The sequence below is a fragment of the Lycium barbarum genome, unplaced genomic scaffold (assembly GCF_019175385.1).
Source record: "Lycium barbarum isolate Lr01 unplaced genomic scaffold, ASM1917538v2 unchr_scaffold_29, whole genome shotgun sequence".
NCBI classification, from domain to species: domain Eukaryota; kingdom Viridiplantae; phylum Streptophyta; class Magnoliopsida; order Solanales; family Solanaceae; genus Lycium; species Lycium barbarum.
In genome coordinates, this window is record NW_026843483.1 from 67,025 (window position 1) to 92,155 (window position 25,131).

Sequence of the window (25,131 nt, forward strand, 5' to 3'; positions counted from 1 at the left end):
GCTTTGCATGCTTTATCGCCCCCCTCTTTCTTTTCAAGAAATTTTATTTAGACTAATGAGTGTGAAGTATTAGCAATTACGCAGTATTATCTTATTGTAATACTTGTCCCTCAAGGCCTCGATGAAAGAATAAATCGCGGGGCAAGAACAACGAATTGTGTATCTAAACGTAACGTAAGAATCGTTGAACTTGACACCAAAAGAATTACCCCATATCGAACTTTGAATCCTAGGAAACAAGTTAATATGCCACGAACTAGATGTCTCCGTTGTACTTTGTGTGTTCGTAGGGAGAAAAATAACCAGAGAAATATTTTTCTCTGTTGAAGAAGAGACAAGAAGCGTTCGGGGGGGGGGGGGGGGGGGGGGGGAACAGTTGAAGGAAATCTGATCCCTCCCTTTATATATCATGTCACATAGTGGAAGTTTTCTGAAAATAACTTCCTGTAACTTCTCAACTTTATCTTTTCTAACCGGGTTGGGTTAGTCCACATGGGCGACCCGCAACCCGAACCCAAATATCCAATATTTCTCACTTCGCACATGTGGACTACACCCCAAACTAGTACTATATTGATAACACACAATGATTCATACAGACAAATAGTCCGTGCGACATGCAAGCATCAAGAGCTATACCTTTTAAGATTTTCAAGAGCTCTAAGTATGAATCCAATCACATGGGGAAAGAATTCACTACTAACATGAGTATCTTATTACTCGTAATACCCCAGACATTATCTGCTACTCCTATAGCTATTTATCCGATCCCTCATTCTCGAAAGAGGTGAACTCGAGTTCATGTATAACTTTATCCACAATTATACTTGTTACCCCTATGGTAAGTATAATGGTCGACATGTGAATACAAGTTATATTATTTATCTTAGATGTCTTCCCTTTCTACTCAAAACTATCCATCACAAATCAACTGCTTTCCTAGACATGCACTGCATTGCCGAATCACTCATAGCTATTAGTGACATGCTAAAGTAGCAACATTGATATGTACTTCAAGAAACAGTAAAAGGTCAAAGGGTATTCCAGTGGAAAGTCAATATTTTAACGTTCTAGGTCTCACATAATGAAGAAGCAGAGATCCATTCTCATTAATCCATTGATCGCTAAGCACACATGGTATGAAACACGTGATACAGTGTTCTCACCTTATATTGGCACGCGTTTCTCATTATTTTACCCATTCAACACCATACAAATCTTGGTCTAGACACCTCCTGATGTCTAACTTGAGTTTCTCTCTTCAATGATCCTCAAACTCATCTTCTTAGAGAAACTCACATCTGGCTTACAAACAAGTCATAAAATGATGGTGGAATTCATCTCTTCACATTCCTAAATGTAAGAGACGATTGCTCGTGTGAGAGAGTCAATCTCGCGACTTGTTCGACGCACTTATATCCTTTACTAGGATATCGTCACATGCATATAAAATATCAACATAATATCAATTATAATTCATCGATGAGTATATTTTATAATACATAAATACTAACATATTATTCGCAAACCTAGGGCCACAACATGTTTTCAAACATGTCTCTAGATATTGATTTTGTAAGAGAATCAACTATCATCTTTGTGTAGGTATGTATTGTAATGTTATTTATCCACTTGATGTGATGTCATATGAAGTTATACTTAATATCAATTTGTTTGGAATTATTGTGATACTTAGGATCCTTTATTTATGGAATAGTCGCTTGACTATCACAATATAAAATCATGGTATCCTGAGAATTCTTTGCAATATTCAAATGCTCAAAGAATCTTTTAAGCCAAACAACTTCTTGTAGTGCACCTGTACAAGCCACGAACTCAGCTTGCTTAATCGAAAGGACCATGCAAATTTGTTTCTTACTAAAACAGCAACACCATAAAGTAATAAAGCATACCGGAGGTCGATTTTCTATCGCTCGAGTCACCACTCCAATCATCATATGTGTATACTCTTAGGAGTAAATCAGATCCACTAGCATAGTGAATAATATGCAGTTCCCTTCAGATATGAAAAAAATCCTCTTCACTGCTTTCTAGTGATCTCTTCCAGAATTAAATACTAGACCTATGGCATAACAAGTGTTCGGATGAGTACACATCATAACATACATCAAACTCCCGACAACACGTGAATATGGAATTTGAGGCATGTCTTCCTTTTCTTTTTGTTTTCATTCTTTGAACACAGATCAATGCTCAAAGTTTCACCTCTTTCCATAGGAATATCCATGGGTTTACAACTATTCCTTCGAAGAGTTCCAAAATTTTCTTTATCTATGTTTTTTGAGACATACTAAAAAAAAATTGGAACGATCTCTTGGGATCTTAACACCCAATATGTAGTCAGATTCACCCATGTCTTCTTATGTCAAATGACTTTGAAAGCCGTGACTTGATAGTTTTCACATACTCCAAACTATTTTCGGCTAATAAAATATCATCCGCGTAAAGGAAATGAATTACAAACATTTAATTGGACCTTTTCAAATAGATGGAATGATCTTCATTGATCATGATAAAACTATATGAGAACACCTCCTTGTGAAATTACAATACCATTTCCTTGAAGACTGTTCCAGACCATAAATAGGTCTTTTCAATTTACAAACTTTATGTCCGTGGCCTTTAACGATAAAACCTACTGGTTGTTCCATGTAGATTTCCTTGTTTAGTTCTCTATTGTGAAAAGTCGTCTTCACGTCCATGTGGTGTAATTCTATATCCAAACATGCAACAATAGCCAAAAGTAAGCGAATTAAGATAAACTTCACAACTGGTGAAAAGGTTTTCTTAATATATATTTCAGCTTCTTAGGTAAAATCTTTTTAAACCAATCGTGCCTTGTATTTTTCTATTGAATCGCCCAATCTGCGTTTAACTTTGAGAACTCAGTTGTTCCCAATAGCTCTAGGCCAGGAGGAAGGCCAACTAGATCCCAGACCTTGTTTGTTCTCATGCACTCTAAGTCTTCTTTCATTGCTTTCATCCACTCATCTTTTCTAAGGCTCGCTCAAGCGTCAGTTACAAAAATTGGCTAATTCAATTCTGTGGGAGATACCAAAAAGATGTAATCTTCAATCTCATAAAATCGTTTAGGTATACCTTTCTTTTTTTGTACTCTAATGTAATTGAAATTCAGATTCCTCATAAAGAATTTGAGATTCAAAACTCCCACTTAGATCAGGAACCAATCCTTGATCTATTGATTATTAAACATGTCTGAAGACATTTGCTAACTATCTGAACTCAACACTTCATAAAGAGGCTCTCCATTGCTTATTTCGCCCTACTTTGGAAAATCATTTTTGAGAAATATGACATCTCGTGATTCAGTTTCAGTAACACTTCCATCCTTTATCTCCATTGAACACATACCGTTTGGAGTATTAGAGTATGTTATAAAGATACATTTCTTGCCTTTTGGACTATGCACACCAAACTTATTAAAATGATGTTTTACATATGCAATACAACCCCAAGTCGTAGATCATTCAACTTAGTTTATGACCAATCCATAATTCATAGGGAGTGGAAGTAACTGATTTAAAAGGCACTTTATTTAATATGTAGATTATTCAGCTTTGGTTTATGACCAATCCATAACTCATAAGGAGTGGAAGTAACTGATTTAGAAGGCACTTTGTTTAATATGTAAGCTACAGCCAATAATGCATCTCCCGGAAAGAGATAAGTAAATTTGTCTGCGTTATCATAGATCTTGTCATGTCCAATAGTGTTCTATTCCTCCTTTCTGCTACACCATTCTGTTGAGGTGTGTAAGGAATAGTTCTGGTAATGCCTTTTCATTACATAATTTATCAAATTGTCTTGATTGATATTCGTGCCTTCTAATTGATTCTCAACTTCATTCATATATCTTCAAAAGCATTCAAATGCTTCAGATTTACGAGAAATCAAATAGACATAATCAAAGTGCGTGAAATCATCGACAAACATAATGAAAAGAAACACAACAGACCTAGCCTTCATATTTATTGAGTTACAGACATCTGAATGGATTAATTGCAATAACTAGTCAGCTCTCTTAGCATTCCCAAATGGTTATATGTAATCTTTCGGAGAAGATAATGTTCACAAGTTGGCATGTCTATTTTGCACTTACTTTTATATATCTTCTTGTAATGCCACTTTTCCTTATTGGAATTCAGTAGGTTTCTTTCCATGGAGGATCCATCTCCGATCTCCTTGGCGCTTTACTAAATTTCTTGCGCTTGAAGGTGGAAAGGTTTTTACCGCTTGATTTTCCGCATAAGCACTAGGTGTTGGTTTCGCAGCACCAAGCTGCTCATCTTCAACCTCAACATGATAGGCAACATCAACAAATGTTTTGATGCTATCATTGTGGGTCAAGTTAACCTTTAAATTCCCAAATATAGAAAGAGACCGGATCACTGCCTAAACTTACTTCTCATCTAATAGAACATGAACAACACTTTTAAGTTGAGCAATCATTTCAGACATCACCCTTTGGTGTTACTTGACATGATAAGAAATTCACCTCTTCTACGTGCCAAACATGATTGTCAACTATCTGAGGTCAAAATTGTATTTCCATATATATCTCATAAGTGTGCCTATATAGAATGAGCACTAGAATATTGTTCACATCATAGATGAGATCATTAATAACTGAACTTACAATAATTTCATAGGCAGCAAAATCTTTCTTCTTCTACTTACTTATTGTAAGTATCAAGATATCTCCTATGTTAGGTAATGTTACCTTCCTTTGAGTGACACGTCACAAAGTTTATACTCTTTACATCATCTTTCTTTTTCAATATAAACCATATCTTATGGTTACGGCTCCATGTATCATGAATTTTGTAATTCGACTTATCACTCTTATTTAGATCAGCAATTACACTTTTTGAAGCCATAGTCTGTTATGAGAAACAATCATGCAAGTAAGATTCATCAATTCTTCATGTGATACACACACTCCAGCAAATAAATTCCCATAATGACTTTAGATTTAGTGTAGAATCGAAAGGTCATTTAATTTCCAATCATCATCTACTGTCCAAATGATTAATCAAAAATGAAAATCATTTCATAGTATGTATCAAATTACATTTGTGACTAGAATCACACAGATTCTTTAAGTCTCACCCTCTTACATACTCTGTTATACATATCAATGAGCAGAAAATATAACAAAAAAGACAAACAACACACATTCATTAAAGAAAATTACAATTCTTTTAGCCAAAGTCTTAGCTGGCTCGTCTACATGAGAAGGTTTATAAATATGAGGCCTTGGATATGTCTTTTGAAGCAAAGAACTCTTAATTTAAGCTTCAATATCCTTTTTTTTAATCCTCCCACTTGGCTTCAAGTATCAGAGTATACCCAAAGGGATAAATTTGGACCATGCTCGTGATAAATATTATCAGATCATTTGTCACAATACTCTAATAGAGAATCCTTCAATATGGACAAGATAATCCACATTCAACCCATATATAATAAGTTATTAACTCTGTTACCACCTTAAATAGGCAAAAGACGCACTAGTATAGTAGCAGAGACGTCCATTTTCAACTTTATAAATTCCTCATATTTTCTTCTCCCTTCCCTATAGACAAGCTCTCTCATCCCTAAAGGTAATTTGTGTCGTTGTCGAAATATTTGACCTTACGATCTCAGAATAATAATCACTAGTACTGATAATGGTCATGTATCAACATACTGATCTATGTTGTCTCTAACTCGACTCTCAGTGTCACTCCCACTTGGAGAACTTTGAACTCGTTCCCCTCCAGCCATTTTAAAAACGGGAACGAGGAAACAACTAGAATGGTTATAACCATTCAACGTGACAACATATGTCACGGTAACTCGTAGAGGAGAAGTTAAGTAAAGGGTCATATTCTTATTTATTGAAATAAATTTTCAACCCTTTCAGGACCGCTATAGTATCAGTCAAAGGAATGACTAAGACTTGACTTACGTTCTTCACACAAAAAGCAAAGAGTCGTCTACGAGCCAAAAAATTCTAATTATGTAAATTCATTGCCAATGTGTTCGAGCATACCAGTCACATGAAGGAAAGATTTCGGTTGTTCAAATACAGCGCGTGTGCAGACCAAAGACTTTGACGTTGACACAAGATATTAACCCTTAATGCTAACCTTCCTTCAAACAACTACAAGCAAATGAATATTTTGCTTTGCCTTACAAAAATAGATATTTCATGGCTTTCAACTAACACATTATATAACATACTTAATTTGCTCTCATGCTACATGTTTCAACTATCTCCGATGGATAATGGCCACAACCAAAATTATTAAACATAAAATCTATGGCTTGCCAGAGTTTCATGTGTTAGGAATTATAAAAGCCTTTAAATAAGAAAACATGGAACAAATTTGCTCCAGTTAGATTTCACAAAGAGGCAAAAAAAAAAAAAGGGTATATCCAAAACACAAATGCCTTTTCCTAATGCATCTACAAAATTAGGAACAAGACACCTATTTCTAACACCACTTTTGCACAATCCCTTTTATTAAAAAAGGAGATATAATAGTTTCTTTCACCAAAAAAAAAAAATTGCTCAAGGGTTAAACTCCAAACAACAGAATTCTTGATTCTATTGGGAAAGCCACATAGAGCAATTGCGGTGGTGCTCGGTTAAGTCGAAATTATTCGACTGCTGCAATTATTGATGGACTCTATTTAATTCAATACAGTGATTAAAATAAAATAACAGCACCACAATATGCAAAAAAAAAAAAAAAAATGTCTCACTCATCATGAATAACAAACATTGCATTGCGACTCCTTTGAATCTCTTTTTAACGGTGAACGTTGTTAATATTCTCAAGTAAATTTGATCACCTATTGTTGTAACATTTATCAACCCAGTCTAGGAATCAAATAAACCCTATGCTCTGATGCCACTGAAAGAATAAATCACGGGGGAAGAACAACAAATTATGTACCTGATCGCAGCGGAAGAATCGTTGAACTTGCCACCAAAAGAATCGCCAAGTCGAATCTGGGGCCGACGAGGCCTTAAGCTGTAATATATGTATTTCAAACTAACTCGGCAAGATGGAATCATCCCAACGCATACATGAATAACTACATGGCCAACTAGGACAATATACGTCTCTGCAAGCAGCAAACCCCAAAATAGATATGCACAAGGGCCGACAAGGCCTCTAAACTAATATACTGTACTCACAAAACAAGTCCACAAGCCTTTACAGGAGTCTAACTATAACACGGTCGGGACAGGGCCCTGGCCTACCCATACTGTATATACACAAAACTCTAACCCTGGCAATTTCGAATAACATGGAGCTTACCATGTTGGCTGGTACTCGGCAAATCCTACTAGTGCGACCCTTCCGACAACTTGTCTAGACCTGTGAGCATAAACACAGTGTCCCTAGGCAAAGGGACGTCAGTACGAAATAAGGTACCGAGTATGTAAGGCGAAAATAAAACATAACAATAAGACACTAGTACTGGGAGGGATAAGAGTCAACCTATAATCTCTGACTTGTCGCTGAGGGTCATAATATGCATAATAACTACAATTTCGTATATGTATGTCAACAATGCCATGTTTCTTACTACTACATCATTATCGCGGCGTTAACTGCCCAACTAATCAGTGGTAACTGCCCAACCGGCCGTCGCTTGGTGGTAAATGCGTAACTGCTCAACCGGTCGTAGCTCGGTGGTAAATAAAGATGCATAACTACCCAACCGGTCGTCGCTCGGTGGTAAATGTGTAACTACCCTACCAGCCGTAGCTCGATAATAAATGCGTAACTGCCCAACCGATCGGTATCTCGGTGATAAATGCATATAACATAACTGCCCAACCAGCCGTAGCTCGGTGGTAAATGAAGATGCATAATTGCCTAACCGGCCATAGCCTGGTGGTAAATACGAGCAACATAACTGCCCAACCGGCCGTAGCTCGATGGTAGATAAGAGTGTAATAACCAAGTCCCTATATGTAATGTATATGCATATGTAACATCATGTCTTACTCCTACATAAGTATATAAATCTTGGGGAAACCCTTTAGGATCTTTAGAACTTCCTTCGAAGTGATGTAAGGTCGTTAGACCTCCGATTACATTATGGAGCTAATATATCAATATACCTTTCAATATGAGTCGATAAACCAAGATATACACGAATCAATAAACCTTTTCAATAAAATGAAGGACATAGACATTTCTAGCTTTCATGAGTAGAGTCACTTTGGACGTACATTGTTTACGTTACGTTTACATTCGGGTCATGCCAAAAGAAGGAAGGGATAGCCTTAACATACCTCTTGTCGTCAATACGCACTCAATAACGAACTCGTCTCAATTAGCACTTCAACCTATAACAATGATAATACGCCCATTAACTTAGAGAACAATATTATATGATGTATATTAAATGATAACTTGTTTTTATAAAGTATCGGGCAACATCCCCCTACTTTTATCACTTCCTAAACTCAACATCAAGAACCACAATATCAAAAACAACATACACAAGCTATATTCCAAGAATTCTAGCCACAACAACTCAAGAATACACTCCAAATCAGTCCACACAACAACAACAACTTAAACGATTTCCCGGCCATAATTTCCTGGTTTTCATCTCACAATTTAGCTATGACCTGGATGAATTTAAATATACCTAGGAGAGGGGAATTCTTACCTTATATGACAATAACTACTCCTTCCACCTTACTTCATTTCGAAAAAAACTCCATTTGCTATCATCCAAAGGAAACCGACGTGGATATAACTTTTATGTCGTTATTTGCATTATTGTGGCCCCAACGTAGGACTTGTACTTCTTAAAAATAACTAATACTTCGTTATTAGATATGAAAGACCAAAAAGGTTGCTTCATAGGAACATAATTGCTGGAAAATTATATTTCCTACGTGAGAAGTGATATCCTCAAGTATAATCCTCTTCTTAACTTTTTAGAATGTGGGACCCATTAATAATTACCTTCCAAGCTTGACTCCCAAAATGACACCTATATTAACATCAACCCTTGTTCATCACTTGCTGCCTCTCCACGTGGATAATGTCCACCAGAACACCTATCCATAATTTGACGAGTTAATTTATTAGTCTTTCACTAAAATTCAACATTTTAATCAATTTTCCACATAATAAAATTCTTAATCTCAATTCACTTAAATATTAATCACCTCTAACACATTTCATATATTTATTATCTCAATCATGTGATGTAACATTAGTCCGTAGCCTCTTTTAGCATACACAAAATATTATTTTCAATAACCATCGTCACATTTTTAAGATCTTGAATTACTTCAAAATTTCATTCTTTTATACACTGAGCTCTTAATCTGTATACTTGAACACGGCCTTATTCATGTATATACCACTTAAAGATGTACTATAGATATACTTATAACACGAACTTCTTCTTGTCATTAGACTCAGAATAGATGTTACATAAAAAAATTACCCGTATTTTTTATTTTAGATTAACATATGCAAAAATATTAATCATCGAAAAATGATTAATAAATGTATATATGTTATATCTTTAGATAATAAAAAATATATAGTATAATTCAGTGTAAATGGTATGTGCAAGTTAATAATTTTTAGTTGAAATTTGTAAATTCTAAAAAAAAAAGGATAATTTCAGAGACCTCCCCTCAGGTTTTGCAGCAAAACTTTTGCTTTGTCACACTGACCTCCCTCGTGGTGCAATATTACGCTTACCTCTCTTGTTTTGATTTTATTGTAACAATTATTTTTATCTTTTTATTACTACCATAAAAATAGAATATGACAATTTACCCTTACTAATATAATCAACCAGTAATTAGGTTAAACATACAAATTAAAACAATTATAAGGTTAAGTTATTAATTACTAATGTATCGAAAGGCTACGTGTACCTCTGAAGACATTTGTAATTCATTGTATCAACTGCACATCTCCATCAAATTTCAATAAAGCAAATTAAAAGTGTAGAAGTATTATTACCAAGTACATACACATTGTCTAGTGTAATCATCCTTACTAAATTGTTGATAATGCATTGCAGAAATCTCCATAATTTAACCCGGTATAACACTTTATTAAAAGCTTAAACAAGGCATATATAGGAATCATACATTTGCAGGAAGAATATCTTATTTGATTTCTTTTGCAGAATGATCGCTTATTACTCTAGGACTGAAAATTATTCTTTCAAATAAGACTGAAAAGGAAGAACTTACCACAGAAAACTAGCGAGGCCTAGATATTTACGTTGTTTATTTTCTAAGAAAATTGTTAAATAATATATTCATACAATTAATTTTAAGTAATTATAAGAGGTTAGTACGCACTCTTTTGTCAACAATAGAGTTTAATAAAGCCAGTAGGGGTAGATTTGTGATGTCATTATTTTATGGAGTAATAATAAATAGATAAAAGAATTTTTATAATAAAATTAAAACACTGAAAGTAAGCGTAGTATTATAACCGCAGGAAAGGTACTTGTAATAGAGGGAAACCCAAAAGCGAGTGGGTTCACATGTCAAATGCGGTGAGTGGTCCCCCAAAAGCAAATTCTTTTTCTTTCTTGCTACAAGGTGTCTACATCGCACGTGCGCAGTAGCCGACAGATAAAAGGTACCCTTCATTTCCTTGCTTTCTTCTCTTTATGAGTTCATATGTTAAGGTAGGTCCCACTCCCACGCTTATCTGAGCTCGTGCTTTGTCCCTTACTTAACAGAAGGCATCTTCATTTCCTTTTTCTTTTTCTTTTTATTTTTTCTTCCTCTGTGATCGTAATCTTCATTTTGTTTTAATTTTATTGGACCCTATCAATCACCACAGCTAGTCTATGAAAATCAGGAAAAAGGAATTATTACGTCCTTTCCTTTAGACCAAAAGAGTATTTCATTAATCAATTCTACCTTTGAAGCTCCAACTACGAGTGTTTTGAGTTAATTTTTCCTTTTATTTTATTATTATTATTGAGCTTTTCATCTGGCTAATATGTCATGACATTAATTCTTCATTTCAAAGTTACTGATGTTGTTTGCAACTTATGGACCTACCATATGCATAATGACTTACTGACTTACAAACCTTGCCTACAAATAGTGGCGGAATCAAAAAATTTACTAAGAGGTTCAAAATATATGAAGTAAATACATGAAAAATTCAAAAAGGTTATCTACTATATATATAGAGAGATAAAAATATTTTCGATCTTATATATACAGTGTATTTTTTTACGAAAAGGGGGTTCGGATGAACCTCCATGACCCAACCTAGCTCCGCCCCTGCCTACAAGACTATAAAGTTATGCTAAATGCATTATCATGCAGCTAATTCAAACTAGAATCTAAGCTTTTCTTAAGGGTCCATATTCGCATCGGTGAATTTATGTACTAAATTTGGGGCATAAACTGATGATCTCTCCATAAAATTAGATATTTTATGTATTTTTATATGTTTTTAAAATTAGTATAATATTATTTACTGGCACCTATGCTATAAAAAGGCTAAATGGTGCATTTGGTTGAAGGTTAAGTTATTTACCTCTAATATTAGGGATCAATTCCTACTTAATACATTTTTTTCTTATTTTTTTTCCTAGTGGTGTACTTGGTTGAAGATTAACTTATTTACCTAGAGGATTAGGGATCAATTCCCTCTTAATACATTATTCCTTCTTTTTTTTTTAGTGATGCACCCATATTTTAAAAATCCTAAATTCGCCTCGGCATATTCTTGTACTGCAGAGAATTTAAAGTGCTGCCTTTGTGCTACAACTTTTGGATAGAATTATGAAAAGTGCTAGTATGCGTTTTTTTATTTTGGTTTTTTTCCCTTCATTTAACTTAAATAACTTTTCTTTTTGTTTTCCATCCGATCCGATGTTGGAGTCCGATATATCTGGATTAGCCAAATGAATTCATACGGAGACCAATAACTGATCAAACTGTTGGTGCAAAATTTTAAGGAGTTTAACTCCTAAATTTAATCATGTTGTTGCTGCAATTGAGGAGTCGAAATACTTGTCGACTTTTTCATTTGATGAACTAATGGGTTCTTTACAATCTCATGAGGCAAGAATAAACAGGTCAGCAGGAAGAAAAAGCATATCAATTGAAGGCGGAGGCACCAAATTCAAGAGAACATGATAAGACAACAATAGGAAGAGGACAAGGCAGAGGTGCATTTCATGGAAATAGCCATGGTCGACACCGGGGCAGAGGCTTTCAACAATGGCACACCTATGAGCAAAGAGGCAATTGAAGCAACACACAATGTCATCATTGCATGAAGTTCGGGCATATGCAAGCATATATTGCTGGTACAAGGAGAAACAAGTGAATTATGCCGAGACAACTAATGAAGAAAGTAAGTTATTCATGGCTTATTGTGATACTAATAAAATTGCATATGAAATGTAGTTTGTAACGGCTGCTTCAACCATATGTCAGGCATGAAGTCAATCTTCAAAGAGCTTGACGCGACACAAAAAACTACTGTCAATCTTGGTGATAACAACAACCTTCAAATTGAAGGAAAAGGAACAGTAGGAATCAGAAACAGTCATGGTGAAGTAAAGCTTCTACCTGATGTTCAATTTGTTCCTAGTTTGGCACACAATTTATTAAGTGTTGTACAACTAATGGCTAGCGGATATTCACTTTTGTTTGTGATGGAGCATGTGTTATTAAAGATAAAAAAAAATAGGTCAAATGATGGTTTACATGGCTGAAAACAAAATGTTTCCATTAGAAGTTTCAATGTGGAAACTTTTGCTTTGGTTACTAGTGCAAGAAATGACTCTGAGTTGTGACATTTGAGGTACGACCATCTTAATTTCAAGGGGATAAATTTGTTCGGACAAAAAGGTATGGTCATTGGATTACTAAAAATTAATTCTTTTGATTCATGCGAGGGTTTCATTTATGTGAAGCAAAGTAGAAATTCATTTTCTGTCGGAAAGTCTTGAAGAACTTCTTCTTGCTTTGGTCCAATGAATACTGAATCTTTTAGTGGGAGTCGATATTTTTTACTCATCACAGATGGTTTCAGCTGCATAAGCTGGGTGTATTTTCTGAAATACAAATCAGAAGTTTTTGAGAATTTCAGAAAATACAAAGCTTTGGTGGAGAATCAGAGTGGGTTGTGCATAAAAACTCTTCGAACGGACAGAGGTGAGTTCTTATCTAATGAATTTATCTATTTTTGTGAAGAAAATGGAATTCGCAGGGAACTTACAGCACCTTACTCGCCAGAGCAAAATGGGGTAGCTGAACACAAGAATTTTACCGTTGTGAAGATGGCAAGAAGGTTACTGAAAGGAAAGGGACTTCCAAAATAGTGGGCAGAAGCAGTTGCAACCTCAGTGTATCTGCTAAACCTATCTCCTACAAAGGTCGTGATGAATCAAACGCCATATGAAGCTAGGAAGTGTATAAGACCTCCACTTAAGAATTTTCGGGTGTACTGCTTATGCTTTGGTTAACTCTCAAACTCGTCAAAAACTAGATGAAAAATCACAAAAATATATTTTCATCGGTTATTGTCTTGAATCCAAAGCATATAGGTTATATAATCCTCTTAGTGGCAAAGTGATAATTAGCAGAAATGTTGTATTTGATGAAAAATCAAGCTGGAATAGGAGTGAAAAACAAGAACAATAGGAGATTTCAATACTCATTGAAGACTCTCCAGATGAAAGACAAGAGTCTGCCCCAAATGCACTTAAAGGAGCAATTGCACCAGAGAAATCTGAGGCACTTGAAGAGCCTTCAATTCAGCAAATTCCGCTAAGAAGATCAACAAGAGTAAGAAAATCAAATCCCAGATATTCTAATGCATTTTGTCAATTTCCTTTATTGTTTCATATCCTATATCTTATGAAGAAGCAATCGGAAATGAAGAGTGGAAGAATGCGATGAAGGAAGAACTGATGGCAATTCACAGAAATGAAACTTTGTCAAATGAAAAGAATATTTTTGGCCTAAAGTGGATATTCAAAACAAAGTATCATGTAGATGGAAGTGGACAACAGCACAAGGCAAGACTTGTCGCAACGGGATACTCGCAGCACCATGATATCAATTTTGAAGAAACTTTTTCTCCTATTACTCAATTTGAAACAGTAAGAACAATTTTAGCATTAGCTGCTCAATTGAACTGGTCACTTTATCAACTTGATGTTAAGTCAGCACTCTTGAATGGTGAGGTGGAAGAGGAGGTTTGTGTTGCTCAACCTGAAGGTTTTGAAATCAATGGCCAAGAGGAAAAGGTGTTCAAGTTGAAGAAGGCACTTTATGGTTGAAACAAGCGCCACACGCCTGGTATAGCAAAATTAATTCCTATTTTTTGCAAATTTGAAAGGAGAGAAAGTGAGCCTACTCTCTACTTGAGGAAGTGAGGTAACAATGATATTGTAGTTGTATGTCTCTATGTTGATGATATAATTTATATAGGATCATCCCACTCTATTGTAGCTGAATTTAAATCTAGTATGATGAGTAGATTTGAGATGAAAAATTTGGGTTTGTTGCATTACTTTCTTGGACTTGAGGTGAAACAAGGAGAAAATGGAGTATTTGTTTCTCAAAAGAAATATGCTTCAGACCTTCTTAAAAGATTTGGCCTCGTTAATTGCAAATTTGCTGCAACACCCATGAATCTGAATGAAAAATTGCAGCAGGACGATGGTGTTGAACGAGCCAATGCAAGAAGATTTAGAATTCTAGTTGGAGGATTGATTTATTTGTCTCATATTCGTCCAGATATTTCATACTCTTTTAGTGTCGTTTCAAGGTTTATGAGCAATCCATCGACGCATCAAGTTGGAGCTGCAAAAAGAATTTTACACTATGTTGCTGGAACACTTGAATATGATATTTGGTATTCACATGTTTCAGATTTTAGATTATTAGGCTTTACTGACAGTGATCGGGCAGACTCGATGAGTGATAGGAAGAGTATTTTAGGCAACGTTTTTAGTCTTGGATCAGGTGCAATAACATAGAGTTCGGAGAAACAAGTAACAACGACATTGCCGTCTTCAGAGGCAGAGTATGTCGCAGCAACTTCTGCAGCTTGTCAATGCATTTGGCTTAGGAGAATTTTGGCTGATCTCTACCAGACGCAAGAGAAAGCAACTGATATTTTTTGTGACAATAAATCCTCAATTGCAATGACTAAGAATCCTGCGTTTCATGGAAGAACAAAGCATATTAATAGTTGCTTCCATTTTATTCGTGAGCTGGTGGAGAAAGAAGATATCATATTGAAGTTTTGCAACACCAATGAACAAGTAGCAGATATATTAACAAAAGCACTGCCATATCAGAATCACGTCTACTTCAGATCATTGCTTGGTGTTAGCGATTTTGAATCAAGGGGGAATGTTGAATAAGTGATTCAAAAAGAAAGAGAGAAAAAAGTTACTGCAGCTTTTTTAGTATTTTTTTAATTGCTTTTTGACTTAGTCTAAGTTAGTTATTATTTGGTCCTTCAAATTTTGATTTCAGTTGTAATGCACGACAGATTTAGTGCCAATATTTTCTCCATATCTAGTGCATTTTAGCTGAGATATAATGCCTATTTAAAGGCTTCTCTGGTGATGAATAAAAGTATCCATTGTAATATCACAACTTAAGCTTTTCTCTCCTCACTAACTGCTTGATTTATTTCTTCTTACAACTAGCTTACTGTTTCACTTTCTTGTGCAGTAGCTAAGATCTATTTCTGAGTGTGTGAGAGCTCTTTGCTCCAAAACTTTTCCTCCTAATTTAATTGAGTTTTTAAATGCCTATTAACCCTTCTTATCATCTTTTATCTCCCTATTTTTTTTAAAAAAACTTTTATGATCATAATATTTTTCCTCTTTTAGAAAACTCTATATCATGGACGTATCTACATAATTATAAAATATTATCTTTGAAGTGAAAAATTAAAAATAATAATCAAGCATTTAAGTTAATGATAATTTTCTTGTATGATTAATCCAATTAATAGAAATCAAAACTCAATAGAATAAGTGAGAGTAGTGTGAATTTTTTAAACAATAATTCAACGCAAGTAATAAAAAAATATAATTATTATAAATAAATTAAATTTTGTAACAACTGCTTAAAATTTTCTATTTATACTTTAAATGAAATTTAGATTATAGATATTTCATTAATGGCAATTGTAGTGGACAAATATAGCATGTGCTGGCACGTGCCCTTTTGACCGTCTCTAACTTCTCATACAGTCTATCCCTGAACAACTATCTCATAGAACAAACAATCCATTATGAGTGTCACGTACGATCGAACTCCACGATCTGCATGATCGTTTTAGATTTTCATGCAATCAGGACGTGAGCATGAAAGACCTAATACAATGTGGGCCAGATTTTCATGCAATCAAGATGTGAGCATGAAAGACCTAATACAATGTGGGCCATGACCCCCGTGCGGCCAAGCCATGACAACTAACCTCCATGACTAAGAGCCTGTTTGGATGGGCTTATTTTAAGCAGCTTATAAGCTGCAAACAGCTTATAAGCTACTTTAAATAAGCTAAGTCAAACTGACCCAATTATTTTTGGGCAATTCGCAAAATTGCCCTTCTTTTGGGGTGGTCTTTAAATTTTGCCCCTCATATTTGAAATCTTTAAATTTTGTCCTTCAACTAAAATTCATGGGTTTCAGGTTCGAACCCCCACACAATCAAAATTTTAATTTTTTTTTGCAAGAGAGAGTTTAAATTTCGCTATGCCCCCACCGGCATACACTTGTGAAGGAATTACCAAAGTTATGCCGGAGCCGGCAGACTTGGCATAAGTATGCCGGGTTCGGCATAACTTTGGTAATTCCTTCACAAGTTTATGTCGGGTCCGGCATAAAAGTTTGCCCATTAAAAGTATGCCCCCACCGGCATAAACTTGTTAAGGAATTACCAAAGTTATGCCGAACCCGGCATACTTATGCCAAGTCTGCCCATAAGGCATGAGTATGCCGGGTCCGGCATAAATTTGGTAATTCCTTAACAAGAGTATGTCGGGTCCGGCATACACCCGACCCAAACCTTGCCTTGCAATTTTTTTTTAATTTATGCTTGAGCGGGGGTTCGAACTCAGAACCTCATGATTTCTGCGTGAACGCTCAGAGTTGCAATGCAAAGGGCAAAAATTAAAGACCAGCAATATGAGGGGCATAATTTAAAGACCACAAATATGAGGGGCAAAATTTAAAGACTACTCCAAAAGAAGGGTAATCCGCGCAAAAAAAAGGAATATTTTTTTGAGCTTATTTTAAGCACAAAATGACTTTAAGGTGGCCAGTCAAATACTTAAAAAAGCTGAAAACGACTTATAAGCAACTTATAAGCCAATCCAAACGAGTTCTAAGTCGTAGGGCGACAAGGTTGAGAGTGCCGCGAACTCCTTAATCGCTTCCTCTGTGTTTGAATCGCTTATTCACTTAACAATAGCTACATAACACCACTTCTCCTTAAGGAAAACTTCATCAAATCTTGAACTTCACGTAATAAAATGCCTATGAAAGAGGAAGTTCCCCATACTAACGAGAGGATCTAAGATCGAATATCTCTCATACGATCTACACACTTGGAAACTACAAGATATATTGATTTCATCTTAGATACTTTCTGTCATTATATTTAACTTAAGCTTCTTAGAATCTTATGATTATTCTAAAACAAATATTGTATGATTGTAACTATGGAGCTCTAATAAAATCATACTCTCTCTCTCTAATTTTACTTCTCTTTATTATTTGTAATTTCAATTGCTTTATTTTGCTTTATATTATGTATTCTCACTAGTGCTCTAACCAATTACTATCGACGATAGATAGTTTTCCCTTTATAACCACCAACTCAAAAGTTTGTTCGCATAATAGAACATAATTAAGAATGAAACTAAAATTATATTTTAATGCACATAAGAATAAGTTAATAATCATAAATGTTGCGAAAGATTTTGAAAAAAAATATAAATAATATATAAAAATTATTACAGAGATGGGGATTGAAAATGATATATAGGATGAGAATAATGTCATTGTTCAAAGTTGGAGAAAATGATTTCCATTTGAAATAAATTATAGTCAAAGTCCCACGGGTTAATAAGAGTGACAGAAATGAATCATATTTTAGTTAGTGGAGTATTAATTAATAATGAGACATTAATGAAAGAATCCTATTCAAAATTTTAACTAGTAGTTGAGAACTAATCAAATAAGTTATTTAGGAAATATAAATAATAATTTAAACAAATACTGTTATAATTAAAATTACTAAATATCTCTAAGCGTACGTAATACTTTCAAAGACAAATAATTTGAATTGAAAAAATACTTTCCATATGTGTTAAAAACTCTTTATTTTTGAAATGTATCTGCTTACACATGCACTTGTTTCCGCAACAACAACAACATATCGAGTGTTTCACAAGTGAGATCTGCGGAGGATGGCGCAGTCTTATCTTTACCCTGTGAAGGTAAAAAAACTGTTTTCAATGGACTGACATACGTCTATTTCGTGCGAAAAAAAAAAGAAAAAGAATACACCTATTTTATTAAAATGAAAGGTAAGTGGTCATGCTATTGGTCAAATGTACATGAAAAATAGATATATAGAAGAAAGAAGAGGAGATAGTGTAGGCCAGTAGCAAATTCTTGTGCAATTCGAATAAAGAAAAGCTCTTCAACAAATAACCCCCTTTCTTCTGACCCCATTTCCACTCGCTAATGACGGCCGGCGGTGGTGGATCATCAGGAAGGTTGCCGACGTGGAAAGAGAGGGAAAACAATAAGAGAAGAGAGAGGAGAAGAAGAGCTATTGCTGCAAAAATATTTACTGGCTTAAGAGCTCAAGGTAACTTCAAACTTCCCAAACACTGTGATAACAATGAGGTCTTGAAAGCTCTTTGTCTTGAAGCTGGTTGGGTTGTTGAAGATGATGGCACCACTTATCGCAAGGTTAGTTAAAATTAACTCTTTTTTTTTTTCTTTTTTCAATTTACTTCTGTGATTTATAATTGTAGATCTATTTACTAGCAAGAAAAAGATAGATCTTGAGATTAACAATAACAACAATATACCAAGTGAAATCCCACTAAGTGTGGTGTGGAGACTGTAGAGTGCAGACCTTACCTCTACCAGCAATTCAAAGGGGTATAAAAAGGCCATGGCAAAATATTATAAAAAGATAGATCTTGAGATTAACCCCAGTAAAAAAATGAGTCTTGGTGGTCAAAAGTTTTAGCAATTGGATCTTTTGTGTGTGTGTGTGTGTGTGTGTATATATATTTTGTACTGTTTGGTTTATAAGCTTTTAAAAATTCTATCTTTGTATGTTTGTTTGGTGAAATTTGTTTGTTCGAGTTCTTGGTTCCAGTTTTTGCTTGGCAACTGGATGTGTATAAAGGATTTATATAGCAGATCCCAGATAGTTTGAGATCTGAAATATTCTCGCTGTTTAAGAGTGTATAAAGTGTTTATGAAGTTGGTAGGGTTTGAAAAGATGGGTAACCTGTATATTGTCTCCTTTTCTCATTTGTTTTCTTATGTTTACGAATTACTGCAATTTCTGGTCAGAGCTGAATTCTCAAAGCAGAATGGATATAGAGTATTCATTTGACCAACCCCTATTTGCTTTGAGGTTGTGGTGTTGTACAGATTTGTTATCAAGTACCCTGAAGAAAAAGGAACCTTTGCCCTCACCAGTCATTTGGTTTAAGAAGCTAACGAACTGCTCTAACTTGTGTCAATTTGCTCACCAAGTTTGCTACTTATATTGGTAGAGCTTACTGTTCTGTTCTTCAAGTTGTTATGAATGAGTGTGGATATGTTTGGAAATACTGTTTAACCATTTACTCTGAGTATGATGCTAATTTCTTTTTCTGATTAATTTTGTTAATTTCAGGGACACAGGCCTCCACCAACGGAAAATGGTTGTGCCTCTATGAATTTCAGTGCATGCTCATCGATTCAGCCTAGCCCAATGTCATCCTCTTTCCCCAGTCCTGTACCCTCTTACCATGCCAGCCCAACATCATCCTCATTCCCTAGTCCCTCACGTTGTGACAACGGGCATCCCACATCATACATCCTCCCCTTTATCCGTAACTTAGCTTCCGTTCCCTCTACTTTGCCACCTCTTCGTATATCTAACAGTGCCCCTGTTACCCCACCTCTTTCTTCTCCTACTCGAGGATCAAAGCCTAAACCTATCTGGGAATCTCTCTCCAGGGTTCCGTTGCATACCTTTCAGCAGCACCCACATTTTGCTGCTTCTGCACCATCAAGTCCCACCCGCCGCCAATACTCTAAGCCTGCTACAATTCCAGAATGCGATGAGTTTGATGCTGCCTCAGTTGAATCTGCACGCTGGGTCAGCTTCCAGACGGTGGCAGCTCCAACTTCGCCTACTTTTAACCTTGTAAAACCTCTTCCTCCTCAGCAGAACATTCTCTTAGATGCCTTAAGTGGCCATGGTATGTTTGGTTGGGCCGAAGCAGCTCAAAAGGGACATGTGGGCTCTGAGTTTGATTTTGAGAGCTGCAAAGTGAAGGCATGGGAAGGTGAGAGAATACATGAAGTTGCTGTGGATGATCTAGAACTCACTCTTGGTAGTGCAAAGGCACGTGCTTAAAGTTCTTAATGAGATGATTCCGATAAGGAAATAGGAGGAGCTTATTTCCATATCTGCAACGTTGCAGTTTGCACGCGGCTCATCACATTTATTGTGCACTATAAACCATAGCGTGCCAACTACGTGGATCTCATTTGTAAATTCTCTTACTATACCTGAGAACTTAAATTGGAGCATGTGATTTCTTGTTGTCTCTATTGTATAGTTCTCTAAACAAGCGATCACTATATGAAGCTAAGATGTTCATTGAATTGATAATGAGAGTGGCTCACGATCTAGATGTGTCTGGAGAATTGTGAAGTCATAACTGATGATAGAAGGAAGCAAAAGCAGTTACCATGGTTCCGTGTCTATTTAAGAGCTTCTCTTACGGTATGTATTTAAGTAATGAACTATTAGGTCCTGTGTATTTGTATTCGGCTGGGGTTGCAAGACCCTCATATGACATTGTATCAGAGAGAGCTGAGATATTATTGTCCTGTAGAAAAGTGCGACGAATCATGGAGAGCAGCTTAACTTACTGCTACATTACTAGTTAGTTAAGCATGAAGGTTACATTGAGTTAGAGCTTAGCTTTTTTGCTTCTCTAATAGATTGTGTTGTCAGTGAAATCAGTTTAATGTTGGATTTTCTTCTCATTGACAATGTCTTGGAGTCGAGTGTGAATTCTCTTGGACTTAGGTGGAAGCTTGTGTAGTGTTAATTTAGACGATGGAGGGAAGGGCATTTTAGGGGGTTTTCTGTGTATGGATTTGCATTTGCTTCTTAGTCTTGAAAATTCTACCTACTTCATGCGCTGTCTATATTTGTTTTTTATGGGGTCAAAGGAGCATCTTAGAACCAACATGGGAAATGGCCCTCCCCACGTGCATTTTGCTTTGTGGGGAATGCGACCATTGTCACGCTTTGTATCATATGGTACAATTCAATCATTTTAATGACCCGCTAAAACAACTCATAGTCTATCTTGTTGGTCCATAATGGAAGATCTCTTGGTACAGAGCAATTTATATCTCGTGGTCGGCTTCTTCATACTAAATTTTGAATAGTCGAACCAATGAGTTTATCTCTTGGTTGGCTTAGTCATACTAAATTTAGATCAGTCTGACTAGTGAGTTCCGAATATCAAATGCTTAAAAGAAAAAAATTGACGTCTTGTGAATATCACCAAGTTTTTATTGGAAATCTCTTAATATCGACAAAGTGCTCTTGTGCAGTTGGGCGTATATTTTCAAAATCAATATTATCATCCTTTGTGGGTTTTGCGATCTGGATTTCATCACTTATCTTGATCCCTCTCTAGTCTATTTGTTGTCATTATCGTATTTTAGCAACTTATATTTTCTTATAATTTCGTTTCTCTTTCATGCTTCTTAAAGTAATACTAATTCTCATATCAGGGGATATTACAGATAATTACCCAAGTCAAACTTTTAGCGAATAGCATATAATCTTAAAGAAAAGCTAATTTCGAAGTTTACTGATTACATATGCGGATATGCCCGGCAATGGTTAATTAACGTAGTAAACAGGGTAAGAGAAGAACGAAAAAACTTAAATTAAAAGAGCAATTGCTATAACTTACTAATATGCTGCTTTTCTAGCAATTTTTTTCACCATTATGTTATTTGAAGAATTCTTCACGTGCATGTCCCAAAAGTTTTAATTGCTAAAATAATCGTGCCTAGTCGGTTGAGAAACAATATAAAGCAAGATGAAATGTTTGTGAATGAGCTATTATCTGACAAGGTTTCAGCTTATGTTTGACTAATGCAGGCAAAGTATTATCGACCTGTTTATAAATTATCATATGTTTAGTTAATAATTCTACGATAAAGAGCCAAATATACCCCCGTATCATTGAAAATGAGCCAAATATATCTCTCATTATACTTTTGGTTCAAATGTACCCTAACCGTTATACTATTGGCTAAAATATATCGTTTCTCTGTCCTTGGGCATAACATCCTATGCAGCAGTGACATTGCCACCTCATCACCCCTAACTCATTTTACTTCCCCCTCTTTCACCACTAAAATTTCCATCCCTCCACTATCATTTCTACCGTTACCGCCATATAGTTATAACCCAATTTTCCAATTCTATGAGTACTGTTTTTTTTTTTTTTTTCAATTTCACAAACATCTGGTGTGTGGTTTGAGAAAATGGCGAAATCAAACAGTACTGAATGTGGGTTTTCTTCCGATCTAATGGGTAACCAAAATACCCCACAATTATCCCCAATTGAATCCAACTAGGGGTTTTAAGTTCAAATCCTATGAGTAGAGTTTTTTTTTTTTTTTTTTCCCGAAAAGAGCAAGTACACAAACAGTTGGTGTGCTTTTTTTGAGAAAATGGGGGGATCGGACAGTGTTGGGAAAGGGGTTTTTTCTAGAGCTGTAACTATAGGCGATAATGGTAGCAATGGTGGTGGTCGGGGCAGAAAATTTTAGTGGTGGAAAAGGAGAGAAGTAAAATGGGTTAGTGTGATGAGGTAGCAATGCCATATGACATCCACCTCATCAAAAGTCACTGCAACGTAGGATGTTAGGGTCAAGGTGGGCAACTTTATCGGAGAAAAGGTATATTTGAACCAATGGTATAGCGGTAGGGTATATTTGAATCAAAAATATAGCGAGGGTATATTTGGTCCTTTTTCAATAATACTGGGATTCCATTATATATGTGTTGGTAAGTGTCAGATTAAGGTTTGGAGAAGATCCAATTGACTAAAATCCCTAAATTAAACAACGAATTAATTAATCTAAGTTTTTTATATTGAAGAATTACATAAAACAAGTTTATAAGTTAATATGGATATGATATGAAAAAGGATGAGTGAAATAAAGAACAACAAAACCTAAGATGTCTAATTAAAACATAAAATATGCCAAGAGCATCTATTTGGTTACAAGAAAGAAAGGCTTTGGTGAAGATATTAAAACTGTATACTTAGTAAAATTAATGTCAAGAGTATTAATTATTGTGATTCTTTTTAAGACACAACACACGAATTGGTATTATAAAGGTTTGAAGAAAACTGAAAGAAGGAAATTAATACAAGAGAATAAGATTTATATTAAACTTGCTGCAAGCATTGCAAGAGGAATTAGGCTACTTCATCTCGGTCTTGATGGCGCTAACCAATTGATCATAAGCTTCTCCCCATGCATTCTTCATATCAACACTCCACATTTCTGGAATTGCTTCTTTGATTGTTTCCAACAAGGCATACTTGGTTACCTCAAAGTGTTCATCAACCACACCATACTTCAAGTGTGTAGCACCCATTTTTTTGAGAGTTGAATCCCTCAACACAACCTTTCCTGCTTTTCTAAGTTGAACTGCAGCTTCACAAGTCATGACGAGGACAGATTTAGCATGGATCTTGAGTTTAGGATTCTGTTCCAAAGGCACATTTGAATCTTTGAGGAATGAGAACAGCTTTTTAGCCGATGGTGCAATCTCAAATATCTTGAGAAAGAATTTGAGACCCCATTCACCAGCATTCTTCTTCATTGAGTCCCATGACTTGACTACCAAAGCTTCTTGTTCTTCTGTAAAGCTATTCATGACGTACGATTAAACTTTAGAATAAAAAGTATATATGGTGGTATCTAGGAAGACACAGTGTGTATATATACTAAGTAGGGGCATGAAGGATAAGAATGAGTTTGGATTGAAGTGTTTAGCCTTTCATGGTGATGAAGAGCCTTTTCTTGTGGCACAAATAAGAAAGTTCGAACAAGTTGAAAAACATTGAAAGCCACTGGCGGCTGAACGTGGTTTTTTGATGAAAACCAGGTGCTTGTGCTTGCGAGGTTCGAAGTGTATGAATTTGTTTTTGTTTCTTATCTTGAAAGTTCTACCTACTTCATGCGCTGCCTAATGTCTATATTTGTTTTTTTGGCTAAAGTCATCGATGAAACTTGCCCTGATTTTTCATTTAGACCCCTCAACTGAAACGTTGACCATTTGGATCCTCGAACACAAGCTAAATTGTGCCATTTAGCCTTGTTTTTTTGAGGGGTCAAGCATGCATCTTAGAACCAACATGGGAAAGGGCCCTCCCCACGTGCATAAAATTACATGATAATTGCCGAGTCAAACTTTAGCGTGTATTTTCTGATTTTCTGAACATTTTAAATACCAGAATCATGGTGACTTAGGTAAGTTGTTTCCTATTAGGATTGATTTTCCTAACAAAGAACGGAACAAGGTCAAAAGTGTATTCAGTAATAGTAGGGGCATCCAAATGAGACTGAAAAATCGATCCGAACCAGTAAACCGATTTAATTAACCAAAACCGGTTTGGTTTGACTTGATTTGTTTTTAAATTTTAAAAAAATTATAACATTTGATTTGGTTTGGCGGTAAACCAAACAAACCCGAATCAAAACCGAACCAAACTTATATACACACACACATC

At 35.5% G+C, this 25,131-nt stretch overlaps 2 protein-coding genes and 2 long non-coding RNA genes across 6 annotated transcripts; 2 read left to right on the plus strand and 2 right to left on the minus strand.

The window, feature by feature from the left end:
• Positions 1-7,099: 7,099 nt before the first annotated feature.
• Positions 7,100-8,939, minus strand: LOC132625683 (uncharacterized). Its single transcript, XR_009576962.1, has 3 exons — positions 8,725-8,939; positions 8,342-8,395; positions 7,100-7,438 (listed from the first exon to the last, which is right to left on the minus strand). It is a non-coding gene; the product is annotated as an uncharacterized LOC132625683 (long non-coding RNA).
• Positions 8,940-11,362: 2,423 nt separating this feature from the next.
• Positions 11,363-15,685, plus strand: LOC132625684 (uncharacterized). Of its 3 annotated transcripts, none has more exons than XR_009576965.1 (3): positions 11,418-12,422; positions 12,506-14,455; positions 14,850-15,685. It is a non-coding gene; the product is annotated as an uncharacterized LOC132625684 (long non-coding RNA). The 3 variants fall into 3 exon arrangements; XR_009576964.1 differs by lacking the exon at positions 14,850-15,685 and having other exon boundaries at positions 11,421-12,422; positions 12,506-13,228; positions 13,310-14,573; XR_009576963.1 differs by lacking the exon at positions 14,850-15,685 and having other exon boundaries at positions 11,363-12,422; positions 12,506-14,573.
• Positions 15,686-18,691: 3,006 nt separating this feature from the next.
• On the plus strand, positions 18,692-21,340 carry LOC132625681 (BES1/BZR1 homolog protein 2-like). The gene is made up of 2 exons (XM_060340283.1): positions 18,692-19,027; positions 19,974-21,340. Exons 1-2 carry the CDS (start codon positions 18,797-18,799, stop codon positions 20,700-20,702), a joined length of 960 nt encoding a protein of 319 aa, XP_060196266.1. The 5' UTR covers positions 18,692-18,796; the 3' UTR covers positions 20,703-21,340.
• Positions 21,341-23,682: 2,342 nt separating this feature from the next.
• Positions 23,683-24,436, minus strand: LOC132625686 (hemoglobin-2). Its single transcript, XM_060340284.1, has one exon. The coding sequence runs from the start codon at positions 24,273-24,275 to the stop codon at positions 23,817-23,819; it is 459 nt and encodes a 152-aa protein (XP_060196267.1). The 5' UTR covers positions 24,276-24,436; the 3' UTR covers positions 23,683-23,816.
• Positions 24,437-25,131: the final 695 nt, after the last annotated feature.

Bases quoted from the DNA above. Each gene is read 5' to 3' on its own strand.
- LOC132625681 (XM_060340283.1), top strand. From the start codon at position 18,797: ATGACGGCCGGCGGTGGTGGATCATCAGGAAGGTTGCCGACGTGGAAA. The intron at 19,028-19,973 runs GTTAGTTAAAAT...TGTTAATTTCAG, and splicing joins ATGGCACCACTTATCGCAAG to GGACACAGGCCTCCACCAAC.
- LOC132625686 (XM_060340284.1), bottom strand. From the start codon at position 24,275: ATGAATAGCTTTACAGAAGAACAAGAAGCTTTGGTAGTCAAGTCATGG.